Source organism: Engystomops pustulosus, chromosome 2 (assembly GCF_040894005.1).
Source record: "Engystomops pustulosus chromosome 2, aEngPut4.maternal, whole genome shotgun sequence".
Classification (NCBI taxonomy): Eukaryota; Metazoa; Chordata; class Amphibia; order Anura; family Leptodactylidae; genus Engystomops; species Engystomops pustulosus.
In genome coordinates this window covers 14855756-14871947 of record NC_092412.1, presented here as the reverse complement: position 1 = coordinate 14871947, position 16192 = coordinate 14855756, and the positions used below count along the sequence as shown (strand labels likewise).

Here is a 16192-nt window from a genome sequence, read left to right as displayed (position 1 = left end):
GTACATCATGTGTGAGTGGTAGTCACAGCCCGCCCCCTGCTTGTACATCATGTGTGAGAGGTAGTCACAACTCCGCCCCCTGCCTGTACATCATGTGTGAGAGGTAGTCACAGCTCCGCCCCCTGCCTGTACATCATGTGTGAGAGGAAGTCACAGCCCGCCCCCTGCCTGTACATCGTGTGTGAGAGGTAGTCACAGCTCCGCCCCCCTGCCTGTACATCATGTGTGAGAGGTAGTCACAGCCCCGCCCCCTGCCAGCACATCATGTGTGAGAGGTAGTCACAGCCCCGCCCCCTGCCTGTACATCATGTGTGAGAGGTAGTCACAGCCCCGCCCCCTGCCTGTACATCATGTGTGAGAGGTAGTCACAGCCCCGCCCCCAGCCTGTACATCATGTGTGAGAGGTAGTCACAGCCCCGCCCCCTGCCTGTACATCATGTGTGAGAGGTTGTCACGGCTCCGCCCCCTGCCTGTACATAAAGTATGTAATATTATATTTGTTTAAGTCCCCTATGATTTGTTAAGCTACGGAATTTTATGCCGCTATATAAATAAAGATTATTATTATTATTATTATTATGAGAGGTAGTCACAGCCCCGCCCCCGGCTGCTGGCATTGCTAAAATAAAACAATATTTTAAAATAGTCTTATCAAGACTTTCTGGGTAACATTGGCTGATACAATGGTTTAGATGTTGTGCAGAAATTGATCTTAAAGGTTCAATAAAAGAACAACTAAGAAAGTTAATAGCAAGAAACACAAAATAGACCTGGAAGACAACAAGGGGTTAAACCAAAAGATTCAGGAATGTGCAGATTATTTCCTTATTGCAGGTTTTTGGAAAAACTCCAGAATTGTCACTAAATCCCTGCACAGAACAGCAAGTACTGCCTGAACTGGCTGATAACAGAGAGTAATAGACTATGTCCCCCCTGTACAGTCACCACTCCCCAGGATGTAATGGCTGATAACAGAGAGTAATAGATTGTATCCCCCTGTACAGTCTCCTCTCCCCAGGATGAAGTGGCTGATAACAGAGAGTAATAGATTGTATCCCCCTGTACAGTCTCCTCTCCCCAGGATGTAATGGCTGATAACAGAGAGTAATAGATTGTATCCCCCCTGTACAGTCTCCTCTCCCCAGGATGAAATGGCTGATAACAGAGAGTAATAGATTGTATCCCCCCCCTGTACAGTCACCTCTCCCCAGGATGAAATGGCTGATAACAGAGAGTAATAGATTGTATCCCCCTGTACAGTCTCCTCTCCCCAGGATGTAATGGCTGATAACAGAGAGTAATAGATTGTATCCCCCTGTACAGTCTCCTCTCCCCGGGATGTAATGGCTGATAACAGAGAGTAATAGATTGTATCCCCCCTGTACAGTCTCCTCTCCCCAGGATGTAATGGCTGATAACAGAGAGTAATAGATTGTATCCCCCCTGTACATTCTCCTCTCCCCAGGATGTAATGGCTGATAACAGAGAGTAATAGACTGTATCCCCTGTCCTCTCCCTGGCCTGCAGTGCACTTACCTATAGACTGTAGAGCAGCTGTCCCTGTGGTAGTCACGGCCCCGCCCCCTGCATTGCCTCTCTACATGCTGTATACACTCTGCACTCGCTGTCTCCTCTATTGTCCCAGAAAGATACAAAACTCTGAAAACTTCCTGCAAAGGGAGAAACTTATCCCAAACCCGTCCATCCAGTTCTACACAACATCTTCCCCGGGAAGCATTAACCCTCCAGGAGCCGCACTCCACACAGCCAGGAGTGCGACTGTACCACACATAACTGCAGCAGGCTGTATCACACAGGATGGGATTAGATACACCGCTCAGCAGACAGTATCACACAGGATAGGATTAGATACACCGCTCAGCAGACAGTATCACACAGGATAGGATTAGATACACCGCTCAGCAGACAGTATCACACAGGATAGGATTAGATACACAGCTCAGTAGACAGTATCACACAGGATAGGATTAGATACACAGCTCAGTAGACGGTATCACACAGGATAGGATTAGATACACCGCTCAGCAGACAGTATCACACAGGAGAGGATTAGATACACAGCTCAGCAGACTGTATCACACAGGATAGGATTAGATACACAGCTCAGCAGACAGTATCACACAGGAGAGGATTAGATACACAGCTCAGCAGACAGTATCACACAGGATAGGATTAGATACACAGCTCAGCAGACAGTATCACACAGGAGAGGATTAGATACACAGCTCAGCAGACTGTATTACACAGGATAGGATTAGATACACAGCTCAGCAGACAGTATCACACAGGATAGGATTAGATACACAGATCAACAGACAGTATCACACAGGAGAGGATTAGATACACAGCTCAGCAGACAGTATCACACTGGATAGGATTAGATACACAGCTCAGCAGACAGTATCACACAGGATAGGATTAGATACACAGCTCAGAAGACAGTATCACACAGGATAGGATTAGATACACAGCTCAGCAGCCAGTATCACACAGGATAGGATTAGATACACAGCTCAGCAGTCAGTATCACACAGGATAGGATTAGATACACAGCTCAGCAGACAGTATCACACAGGATAGGATTAGATACACAGCTCAGCAGACTGTATCACACAGAATGGGATCAGATACACAGCTCAACAGACAGTATCACACAGGATAGGATTAGATACACAGCTCAGCAGTCTGTATCACACAGGATAGGATTAGATACACAGTTCAGCAGCCAGTATCACACAGGATAGGATTAGATACACAGCTCAGCAGACAGTATCACACAGGATAGGATTAGATACACAGTTCAGCAGCCAGTATCACACAGGATAGGATTAGATACACAGCTCAGCAGCCAGTATCACACAGGAGAGGATTAGATACACAGCTCAGCAGGCAGTATCACACAGGATAGGATTAGATACACAGCTCAGCAGGCAGTATCACACATGATAGGATTAGATACACAGCACAGCAGGCAGTATCACACATGATTAGATACACAGCTCAGCAGGCAGTATCACACATGATTAGATACACAGCACAGCAGGCAGTATCACACATGATTAGATACACAGCACAGCAGGCAGTATCACACATGATTACATACACAGCTCAGCAGGCAGTATCACACAGGATTAGATACACAGCAGTCAGTATCACACATGATTAGATACACAGCTCAGCAGGCAGTATCACACATGATTAGATACACAGCAGGCAGTATCACACATGATTAGATACACAGCTCAGCAGGCAGTATCACACATGATTAGATACACAGCAGGCAGTATCACACATGATTAGATACACAGCTCAGCAGGCAGTATCACACATGATTAGATACACAGCTCAGCAGGCAGTATCACACATGATTAGATACACAGCAGGCAGTATCACACATGATTAGATACACAGCAGGCAGTATCACACATGATTAGATACACAGCTCAGCAGGCAGTATCACATATGATTAGATACACAGCTCAGCAGGCAGTATCACATATGATTAGATACACAGCTCAGCAGACAGTATCACATATGATTAGATACACAGCTCAGCAGGCAGTATCACATATGATTAGATACACAGCTCAGCAGACAGTATCACACATGATTAGATACACAGCTCAGCAGGCAGTATCACACATGATTAGATACACAGCTCAGCAGGCAGTATCACACATGATTAGATACACAGCTCAGCAGGCAGTATCACACATGATTAGATACACAGCTCAGCAGGCAGTATCACATATGATTAGATACACAGCTCAGCAGGCAGTATCACATATGATTAGATACACAGCTCAGCAGGCAGTATCACACATGATTAGATACACAGCTCAGCAGGCAGTATCACACATGATTAGATACACAGCTTAGGAGGCAGTATCACACATGATTAGATACACAGCAGGCAGTATCACACATGATTAGATACACAGCTCAGCAGGCAGTATCACACATGATTAGATACACAGCTCAGCAGGCAGTATCACACATGATTAGATACACAGCTCAGCAGGCAGTATCACATATGATTAGATACTCTCATACCCGGTATATTAGTCGGTGACTACTTTCTTGGCTCCTTCCTTCCCATTGATAAACAATCTGGGGGGGGGGGGTGCTGAGGACCTCCCAGAGATGGACATGAATGGGTGGGGGTGGGGGTGGGTGAGGGTCTATGACAGCCGTGAGGGGGAGGGGCTGAGACACAGCTTAGAGGGATTGTCTACTCCCCGGTGGGGTCTGTGTGCTGTGACCTGGAGTGTCTTCTCCTCTCTAGGAATGTAACTAGGTATATGAGAGGAGGCGCGAGGCACAGCTACCCCCATGCCTCACATACCAGACAGTCCTGTGTACACACCACTAGGAGACATATGCAGGGACCTCCAGCGCCCCCTACAGGGATAATATCCCCAATATCCCAATGTTTTGTACTCCTTCAATCCTGAATACAGCGGAGCAGGGGGCAGAATCCAGACTGATACATTCTATGTGCACTGATACATTGTAGCAAACCCTAAGGGTGGAATGTGAAGCCCAGATACCCTGGATAATATAGGATAGTACAACGTATCATAGTGCCATTCACTGACAGCAAGCAGAGACAGCTGAAGAATAGGATACATTCATAGTCCAGACCCGATACATCACCCTGCACAAAGGAGCAGACAGCGACTATCTCTGTGTAGTGGCTGAACTGAGTCACTGCAGCGTAATTTACAGTAGAGTGAATGTGAGCTGATCTGCAGTAACCCGGTCTGACCACTACATAGAGAAAGGCGCTGTCTTCTTACTGATCTGTGGGGGAGCTGGGTGCACGAGCCCCATCAATCTGATATATAGGGTCAGTATGGATAGCCCAGAAAATCCCTTTGTGAGAATGAACAGAGAAGAGTCATATTTCACCTGAGATGAGTGTTATTGCAAAGAATCTCAGTTCATCTTATAACCAGATGTTAAACAGGTTTCTTGATAGATGTCTCTGAAGTAACTCCCCTCTGCAGCCTCTAAAAGTGACTCTTCTCTGATCACTGTAACATGACTTTGGAGGAAATTTAATTAGAGGGAATTCTAGAAAGGATATTTCACCACCTACATAAGGGGAGTAGTAGCTTAATAGGGTAAAATCTGCTGACAGGTTCTCTTTATAGGAAATCTACCACTGAGTGTCCCCTCCACCGCTGCTTTATAGAGGTGAACTGCAACATTGCAATCTCCTCCACCTCTGCCCCAAGTAGATGACATCACCAGGCTCACTGCCATGTGCTACTAATCAGAGCTGAGCTCTGTATACAGCTGTATACAATGTGCTCCCCCTAGTGGTGGCAAGAGAATTGATATTTTAAGAAAAGTTTCTCTAATTTTAGGGATCATTGGGCCACTTGGAGTAAGTGCAGGGTTGTAAGAGAGGTACTGTCGATCCCCAGCAAGTCGCACTGGGGACCCCCAATGTATATGAGGGGTGAACTTACAAAGACTGAACATCATCATAGTCGTGGGAGTCGCTATCCATAACGTCGTCCTCCATCCCCGCACTTTCAATATTCAGCCGCCGGAAACCAGTGAGGACGATTCCCCCGATCTGTAAGAGACAGAGAGAGAGGATCTGGTCGTATCACAGTATATACTGGGCTCAGGAGTCCAGGGGGAGGAGCCTATGGGAATGAAGGGCTGATGGGTAACCACTGCTTCATCAGGAGTGCCTGGCATCACCAGGGGTTCCTGGCATCAATAGGACTGCAGCTTGTCAGCTAATCTATACATCCTGCAGATCCCCGATTCCTCCCATTCACCCCACTGACCCAGACCTTGACACCCCGTGGTGGGCGGGGCCAGTGTCCAGACTCCTGCACTTTGGAATAGATCTTGTTTCAATTCCTTTTGATTCTCAGGTTGAGGAAATGAAAGTTTCTTAGAAAGTTACAGAAAGTTTCATAACACAGAAGGGACGGTGCCCCCTGGAGGAGAAGGGAGGGTCACATGACCAGCCAAACACTACGTCTGTCATCATAGAACACAATGCTGCAGTTGCGTGACAGTGTGACAGTCGATTGACACTTCCTCTATGGAGAAACGTAGAAAAACATGAGATCTGTCAAGCTGGGAAAGTCCTGCACTGCCTAATATTTGAGGTTCTTAAAGGGGCGTGAAGTGTATTAAAGGGAGTGGCTTACATCTTTACTCAGCTCGTAGAAGCTGCCGGGGTTGGGCTCCACCTTCTCCGGCCTCGGAGGAACTGAAAACACAAGAAAAATCAATGAGAAGAAGCAAAAGACAGGGAGGAGACAGATTTGGAACGTTTAAAACCTTGTTTTTTCATTAATCATTACATGGAAGACCTCCGCTTGCTGTCAGTGAATGCCACTGAATTCAACAGCATTCCTATAAAAGCTGAGGGTTTGTAACAAAGGTGTCCAGTCTAGACAATCCCCTGTGACCTGAACACATCAGCAGTGGAAATCCTCCTGACCTGATACTTTGTTACAATGTATCAGTGCAGGTAACACAACTTAACTTTGCTGCATTTGCATCCAGATCCAGGTTAAAGGGAACCTGTCAGCAGGTGTGTCCCTAGAGAATGCAGCAGTGTTATGTATTGTCTTTGGAGAGATGTGTAAGTGTTCCGCTGCGCACGTTGTTAGTAGCAGCAGGACTGTGATATATAGATTTATATTCCAGGATTGTACAGGAGGTGTGTCCTCACACTTCTGTGCTCTGTGCTCCCTGCAGCCAGTGTTAGGTATTACCCCTGGAGAGATGTGTAACTATATGCCTGCATATGTTGTTAGTAGCTGCAGGACTGTGATATATGGATTTATATTTCAGGACTGTACTGGGGGTGTCCTCACACTGTTGTGCTCCGTGCTCTCTACAGCCAGTGTTAGGTATTACCCCTGGAGAGATGTGTAACTAAATGCCTGCATATGTTGTTAGTAGCTGCAGGACTGTGATATATAGATTTACATTCCAGGATTGTACAGGAGGTGTGTCCTCACACTTTTGTGCTCTGTGCTCCCTGCAGCCAGGGTTAGGTATTACCCCTGGAGAGATGTGTAACTATATGCCTGCATATGTTGTTAGTAGCTGCAGGACTGTGATATATAGATTTATATTCCAGGATTGTACAGGAGGTGTGTCCTCACACTTCTGTGCTCTGTGCTCCCTGCAGCCAGGGTTAGGTATTACCCCTGGAGAGATGTGTAACTATATGCCTGCATATGTTGTTAGTAGCTGCAGGACTGTGATATATGGATTTATATTTCAGGACTGTACTGGGGGTGTCCTCACACTTCTGTGCTCTGTGCTCCCTGCAGCCAGGGTTAGGTATTACCCCTGGAGAGATGTGTAACTATATGCCTGCATATGTTGTTAGTAGCTGCAGGACTGTGATATATGGATTTATATTTCAGGACTGTACTGGGGGTGTCCTCACACTGCTGTGCTCTGTGCTCTCTGCAGGCAGTGTTAGGTATTGCCCCTGGAGAGATGTAGTCATACCACTGTGTATGCTGTTAGTAGCAACAGATCTGTGAACAAATGGATTGCTTCTTAGCTTCTGCTGCTGTGCACTGGGAGTGTGGACTCACACTGCTGTGCACTGTGCTCTTTTCATGAATTGCTCCATAGTGTCTGAAGAATAAGCTATTAGTTAAATGCTACAGTAATCACTCACAACGCAACACAGCACCACTGTGGTCTGAGATGTTGAGAGCACAGAGCACAGCAGTGTGAGGACACATCAGAGAGCTACAAGCTGTCTCCGCATTTAAACGCCAAAGTTTCCAATCACTGACCACAAGCAAAGATCTTAAAAATGATTAATATCAGTATGTACCGGGCTGCGGAATATGATGGCGCAAGATTTAGATTTATTATTATTATCATAAGGTATTAGGAAGTTCTAGAACGTTGCACTATGGAATGTTCATTTACATAACCGTTACATTACGGCCCACGATTCTGGACTGTGATTGGTGCAGAGCACCTGTCGACATTACTCCATGACGAGGACGATCACTTACCATCACGAGGAGGCGGCTGCACAGGTAGAGGAGGCGGATCTCTGGGAAACACGCGGGGGAGGGGCTTAGGGATGGAAAGCGGGAACACAGATTCATCACTGACTATTGGTTCATCCAGAGGAGGAGGCGGGCTAAAGAAACAAGACACAAATATGAAATAGAAGTCACTGTACAGATCATGTAGTAGATGTGTCCTGCAGTCCTATGTAACACCACAGATAACACAGTGATATCTCTCTGAGTACAGATCATGTAGTAGATGTGTCCTGCAGTCCTATGTAACAGCACAGATAACACAGTGATATCTCTGAGTACAGATCATGTAGTAGATGTGTCCTGCAGTCCTATGTAACAGCACAGATAACACAGTGATATCTCTCTGAGTACAGATCATGTAGTAGATGTGTCCTGCAGTCCTATGTAACACCACAGATAACACAGTGATATCTCTGAGTACAGATCATGTAGTAGATGTGTCCTGCAGTCCTATGTAACACCACAGATAACACAGTGATATCTCTGAGTACAGATCATGTAGTAGATGTGTCCTGCAGTCCTATGTAACACCACAGATAACACAGTGATATCTCTCTGAGTACAGATCATGTAGTAGATGTGTCCTGCAGTCCTATGTAACACCACAGATAACACAGTGATATCTCTGAGTACAGATCATGTAGTAGATGTGTCCTGCAGTCCTATGTAACACCACAGATAACACAGTGATATCTCTCTGAGTACAGATCATGTAGTAGATGTGTCCTGCAGTCCTATGTAACACCACAGATAACACAGTGATATCTCTGAGTACAGATCATGTAGTAGATGTGTCCTGCAGTCCTATGTAACACCACAGATAACACAGTGATATCTCTATGAGTACAGATCATGTAGTAGATGTGTCCTGCAGTCCTATGTAACACCACAGATAACACAGTGATATCTCTGAGTACAGATCATGTAGTAGATGTGTCCTGCAGTCCTATGTAACACCACAGATAACACAGTGATATCTCTGAGTACAGATCATGTAGTAGATGTGTCCTGCAGTCCTATGTAACACCACAGATAACACAGTGATATCTCTGAGTACAGATCATGTAGTAGATGTGTCCTGCAGTCCTATGTAACACCACAGATAACACTGTGATATCTCTGAGTACAGATCATGTAGTGGATGTGTCCTGCAGTCCTATGTAACACCACAGATAACACAGTGATATCTCTGAGTACAGATCATGTAGTAGATGTGACCTGCAGTCCTATGTAACACCACAGATAACACAGTGATATCTCTGAGTACAGATCATGTAGTAGATGTGTCCTGCAGTCCTATGTAACACCACAGATAACACAGTGATATCTCTGAGTACAGATCATGTAGTAGATGTATCCTGCAGTCCTATGTAACACCACAGATAACACAGTGATATCTCTGAGTACAGATCATGTAGTAGATGTGACCTGCAGTCCTATGTAACACCACAGATAACACAGTGATATCTCTGAGTACAGATCATGTAGTAGATGTGTCCTGCAGTCCTATGTAACACCACAGATAACACAGTGATATCTCTCTGAGTACAGATCATGTAGTAGATGTGTCCTGCAGTCCTATGTAACACCACAGATAACACAGTGATATCTCTCTGAGTACAGAACATGTAGTAGATGTGTCCTGCAGTCCTATGTAACACCACAGATAACACAGTGATATCTCTGAGTACAGATCATGTAGTAGATGTGACCTGCAGTCCTATGTAACACCACAGATAACACAGTGACATCTCTCTGAGTACAGATCATGTAGATGTGACCTGCAGTCCTATGTAACACCACAGATAACACAGTGATATCTCTGAGTACAGATCATGTAGTAGATGTGTCCTGCAGTCCCATGTAACACCACAGATAACACAGTGATATCTCTGAGTACAGATCATGTAGTAGATGTGTCCTGCAGTCCTATGTAACACCACAGATAACACAGTGATATCTCTCTGAGTACAGAACATGTAGTAGATGTGACCTGCAGTCCTATGTAACACCACAGATAACACAGTGATATCTCTGAGTACAGATCATGTAGTAGATGTGTCCTGCAGTCCCATGTAACACCACAGATAACACAGTGATATCTCTGAGTACAGATCATGTAGTAGATGTGTCCTGCAGTCCTATGTAACACCACAGATAACACAGTGATATCTCTCTGAGTACAGATCATGTAGTAGATGTGACCTGCAGTCCTATGTAACACCACAGATAACACAGTGATATCTCTCTGAGTACAGATCATGTAGTAGATGTGACCTGCAGTCCTATGTAACAGATAACACAGTGATATATCTGAGTACAGATCATGTAGTAGATGTGTCCTGCAGTCCTATGTAACACCACAGATAACACAGTGATATCTCTGAGTACAGATCATGTAGTAGATGTGTCCTGCAGTCCTATGTAACACCACAGATAACACAGTGATATCTCTCTGAGTACAGATCATGTAGTAGATGTGTCCTGCAGTCCTATGTAACACCACAGATAACACAGTGATATCTCTCTGAGTACAGATCATGTAGTAGATGTGACCTGCAGTCCTATGTAACACCACAGATAACACAGTGATATCTCTGAGAACGGAGCATGTAGTAGATGTGACCTGCAGTCCTATGTAACACCACAGATAACACAGTGATATCTCTCTGAGTACAGATCATGTAGTAGATGTGTCCTGCAGTCCTATGTAACACCACAGATAACACAGTGATATCTCTCTGAGTACAGATCATGTAGTAGATGTGTCCTGCAGTCCTATGTAACACCACAGATAACACAGTGATATCTCTGAGTACAGATCATGTAGTAGATGTGTCCTGCAGTCCTATGTAACACCACAGATAACACAGTGATATCTCTATGAGTACAGATCATGTAGTAGATGTGTCCTGCAGTCCTATGTAACACCACAGATAACACAGTGATATCTCTGAGTACAGATCATGTAGTAGATGTGTCCTGCAGTCCTATGTAACACCACAGATAACACAGTGATATCTCTGAGTACAGATCATGTAGTAGATGTGTCCTGCAGTCCTATGTAACACCACAGATAACACAGTGATATCTCTGAGTACAGATCATGTAGTAGATGTGTCCTGCAGTCCTATGTAACACCACAGATAACACTGTGATATCTCTGAGTACAGATCATGTAGTGGATGTGTCCTGCAGTCCTATGTAACACCACAGATAACACAGTGATATCTCTGAGTACAGATCATGTAGTAGATGTGACCTGCAGTCCTATGTAACACCACAGATAACACAGTGATATCTCTGAGTACAGATCATGTAGTAGATGTGTCCTGCAGTCCTATGTAACACCACAGATAACACAGTGATATCTCTGAGTACAGATCATGTAGTAGATGTATCCTGCAGTCCTATGTAACACCACAGATAACACAGTGATATCTCTGAGTACAGATCATGTAGTAGATGTGACCTGCAGTCCTATGTAACACCACAGATAACACAGTGATATCTCTGAGTACAGATCATGTAGTAGATGTGTCCTGCAGTCCTATGTAACACCACAGATAACACAGTGATATCTCTCTGAGTACAGATCATGTAGTAGATGTGTCCTGCAGTCCTATGTAACACCACAGATAACACAGTGATATCTCTCTGAGTACAGAACATGTAGTAGATGTGTCCTGCAGTCCTATGTAACACCACAGATAACACAGTGATATCTCTGAGTACAGATCATGTAGTAGATGTGACCTGCAGTCCTATGTAACACCACAGATAACACAGTGACATCTCTCTGAGTACAGATCATGTAGATGTGACCTGCAGTCCTATGTAACACCACAGATAACACAGTGATATCTCTGAGTACAGATCATGTAGTAGATGTGTCCTGCAGTCCCATGTAACACCACAGATAACACAGTGATATCTCTGAGTACAGATCATGTAGTAGATGTGTCCTGCAGTCCTATGTAACACCACAGATAACACAGTGATATCTCTCTGAGTACAGAACATGTAGTAGATGTGACCTGCAGTCCTATGTAACACCACAGATAACACAGTGATATCTCTGAGTACAGATCATGTAGTAGATGTGTCCTGCAGTCCCATGTAACACCACAGATAACACAGTGATATCTCTGAGTACAGATCATGTAGTAGATGTGTCCTGCAGTCCTATGTAACACCACAGATAACACAGTGATATCTCTCTGAGTACAGATCATGTAGTAGATGTGACCTGCAGTCCTATGTAACACCACAGATAACACAGTGATATCTCTCTGAGTACAGATCATGTAGTAGATGTGACCTGCAGTCCTATGTAACAGATAACACAGTGATATATCTGAGTACAGATCATGTAGTAGATGTGTCCTGCAGTCCTATGTAACACCACAGATAACACAGTGATATCTCTGAGTACAGATCATGTAGTAGATGTGTCCTGCAGTCCTATGTAACACCACAGATAACACAGTGATATCTCTGAGTACAGATCATGTAGTAGATGTGTCCTGCAGTCCTATGTAACACCACAGATAACACAGTGATATCTCTCTGAGTACAGATCATGTAGTAGATGTGTCCTGCAGTCCTATGTAACACCACAGATAACACAGTGATATCTCTCTGAGTACAGATCATGTAGTAGATGTGACCTGCAGTCCTATGTAACACCACAGATAACACAGTGATATCTCTCTGAGTACAGATCATGTAGTAGATGCGTCCTGCAGTCCTATGTAACACCACAGATAACACAGTGATATCTCTCTGAGTACAGATCATGTAGTAGATGTGTCCTGCAGTCCTATGTAACACCACAGATAACACAGTGATATCTCTGAGTACAGATCATGTAGTAGATGTGACCTGCAGTCCTATGTAACACCACAGATAACACAGTGATATCTCTGAGTACAGATCATGTAGTAGATGTGCCCTGCAGTCCTATGTAACACCACAGATAACACAGTGATATCTCTCTGAGTACAGATCATGTAGTAGATGTGTCCTGCAGTCCTATGTAACACCACAGATAACACAGTGATATCTCTGAGTACAGATCATGTAGTAGATGTATCCTGCAGTCCTATGTAACACCACAGATAACACAGTGATATCTCTGAGTACAGATCATGTAGTAGATGTGACCTGCAGTCCTATGTAACACCACAGATAACACAGTGATATATCTCTGAGTACAGATCATGTAGTAGATGTGACCTGCAGTCCTATGTAACACCACAGATAACACAGTGATATCTCTGAGTACAGATCATGTAGTAGATGTGACCTGCAGTCCTATGTAACACCACAGATAACACAGTGATATCTCTCTGAGTACAGATCATGTAGTAGATGTGTCCTGCAGTCCTATGTAACACCACAGATAACACAGTGATATCTCTCTGAGTACAGATCATGTAGTAGATGTATCCTGCAGTCCTATGTAACACCACAGATAACACAGTGATATCTCTGAGTACAGATCATGTAGTAGATGTGACCTGCAGTCCTATGTAACACCACAGATAACACAGTGATATCTCCCTGAGTACAGATCATGTAGTACATGTGACCTGCAGTCCTATGTAACAGCACAGATAACACAGTGATATCTCTGAGTACAGATCATGTATTAGATGTGACCTGCAGTCCTATGTAACACCACAGATAACACAGTGATATCTCTGAGTACAGATCATGTAGTAGATGTGTCCTGCAGTCCTATGTAACACCACAGATAACACAGTGATATCTCTCTGAGTACTGATCAAGTATTAGATGTGTCCTGCAGTCCTATGTAACACCACAGATAACACAGTGATATCTCTGAGTACAGATCATGTAGTAGATGTGTCCTGCAGTCCTATGTAACACCACAGATAACACAGTGATATCTCTCTGAGTACAGATCATGTAGTAGATGTGTCCTGCAGTCCTATGTAACACCACAGATAACACAGTGATATCTCTCTGAGTACAGATCATGTAGTAGATGTGTCCTGCAGTCCTATGTAACACCACAGATAACACAGTGATATCTCTGAGTACAGATCATGTAGTAGATGTGTCCTGCAGTCCTATGTAACACCACAGATAACACAGTGATATCTCTCTGAGTACAGATCATGTAGTAGATGTGTCCTGCAGTCCTATGTAACACCACAGATAACACAGTGATATCTCTGAGTACAGATCATGTAGTAGATGTGTCCTGCAGTCCTATGTAACACCACAGATAACACAGTGATATCTCTCTGAGTACAGATCATGTAGTAGATGTGTCCTGCAGTCCTATGTAACACCACAGATAACACAGTGATATCTCTGAGTACAGATCATGTAGTAGATGTGTCCTGCAGTCCTATGTAACACCACAGATAACACAGTGATATCTCTATGAGTACAGATCATGTAGTAGATGTGTCCTGCAGTCCTATGTAACACCACAGATAACACAGTGATATCTCTGAGTACAGATCATGTAGTAGATGTGTCCTGCAGTCCTATGTAACACCACAGATAACACAGTGATATCTCTGAGTACAGATCATGTAGTAGATGTGTCCTGCAGTCCTATGTAACACCACAGATAACACAGTGATATCTCTGAGTACAGATCATGTAGTAGATGTGTCCTGCAGTCCTATGTAACACCACAGATAACACTGTGATATCTCTGAGTACAGATCATGTAGTGGATGTGTCCTGCAGTCCTATGTAACACCACAGATAACACAGTGATATCTCTGAGTACAGATCATGTAGTAGATGTGACCTGCAGTCCTATGTAACACCACAGATAACACAGTGATATCTCTGAGTACAGATCATGTAGTAGATGTGTCCTGCAGTCCTATGTAACACCACAGATAACACAGTGATATCTCTGAGTACAGATCATGTAGTAGATGTATCCTGCAGTCCTATGTAACACCACAGATAACACAGTGATATCTCTGAGTACAGATCATGTAGTAGATGTGACCTGCAGTCCTATGTAACACCACAGATAACACAGTGATATCTCTGAGTACAGATCATGTAGTAGATGTGTCCTGCAGTCCTATGTAACACCACAGATAACACAGTGATATCTCTCTGAGTACAGATCATGTAGTAGATGTGTCCTGCAGTCCTATGTAACACCACAGATAACACAGTGATATCTCTCTGAGTACAGAACATGTAGTAGATGTGTCCTGCAGTCCTATGTAACACCACAGATAACACAGTGATATCTCTGAGTACAGATCATGTAGTAGATGTGACCTGCAGTCCTATGTAACACCACAGATAACACAGTGACATCTCTCTGAGTACAGATCATGTAGATGTGACCTGCAGTCCTATGTAACACCACAGATAACACAGTGATATCTCTGAGTACAGATCATGTAGTAGATGTGTCCTGCAGTCCCATGTAACACCACAGATAACACAGTGATATCTCTGAGTACAGATCATGTAGTAGATGTGTCCTGCAGTCCTATGTAACACCACAGATAACACAGTGATATCTCTCTGAGTACAGAACATGTAGTAGATGTGACCTGCAGTCCTATGTAACACCACAGATAACACAGTGATATCTCTGAGTACAGATCATGTAGTAGATGTGTCCTGCAGTCCCATGTAACACCACAGATAACACAGTGATATCTCTGAGTACAGATCATGTAGTAGATGTGTCCTGCAGTCCTATGTAACACCACAGATAACACAGTGATATCTCTCTGAGTACAGATCATGTAGTAGATGTGACCTGCAGTCCTATGTAACACCACAGATAACACAGTGATATCTCTCTGAGTACAGATCATGTAGTAGATGTGACCTGCAGTCCTATGTAACAGATAACACAGTGATATATCTGAGTACAGATCATGTAGTAGATGTGTCCTGCAGTCCTATGTAACACCACAGATAACACAGTGATATCTCTGAGTACAGATCATGTAGTAGATGTGTCCTGCAGTCCTATGTAACACCACAGATAACACAGTGATATCTCTCTGAGTACAGATCATGTAGTAGATGTGTCCTGCAGTCCTATGTAACACCACAGATAACACAGTGATATCTCTCTG

The 16192-nt window shown here is 44.0% G+C and overlaps 1 protein-coding gene across 8 annotated transcripts in view; it reads right to left on the bottom strand.

Moving 5' to 3' along the window:
- Positions 1 to 16192, bottom strand: part of ARAP1 (ArfGAP with RhoGAP domain, ankyrin repeat and PH domain 1) — a 142860-nt gene that overhangs the window by 85245 nt on the left and 41423 nt on the right. For 6 of the 8 annotated variants that reach the window (XM_072133784.1, XM_072133782.1, XM_072133787.1 and 3 more), the window contains 3 exons: positions 8049 to 8179; positions 6201 to 6262; positions 5499 to 5608 (listed from right to left, as the gene is read on the bottom strand). In XM_072133784.1, the coding sequence (XP_071989885.1) occupies positions 5499 to 5608; positions 6201 to 6262; positions 8049 to 8179 (303 nt within the window). Of the gene's footprint in view, positions 1 to 1536; positions 1644 to 4074; positions 4145 to 5498; positions 5609 to 6200; positions 6263 to 8048; positions 8180 to 16192 lie in introns of those variants that run through there. The other 2 variants (XM_072133789.1, XM_072133788.1) reach the window with 2 other exon arrangements.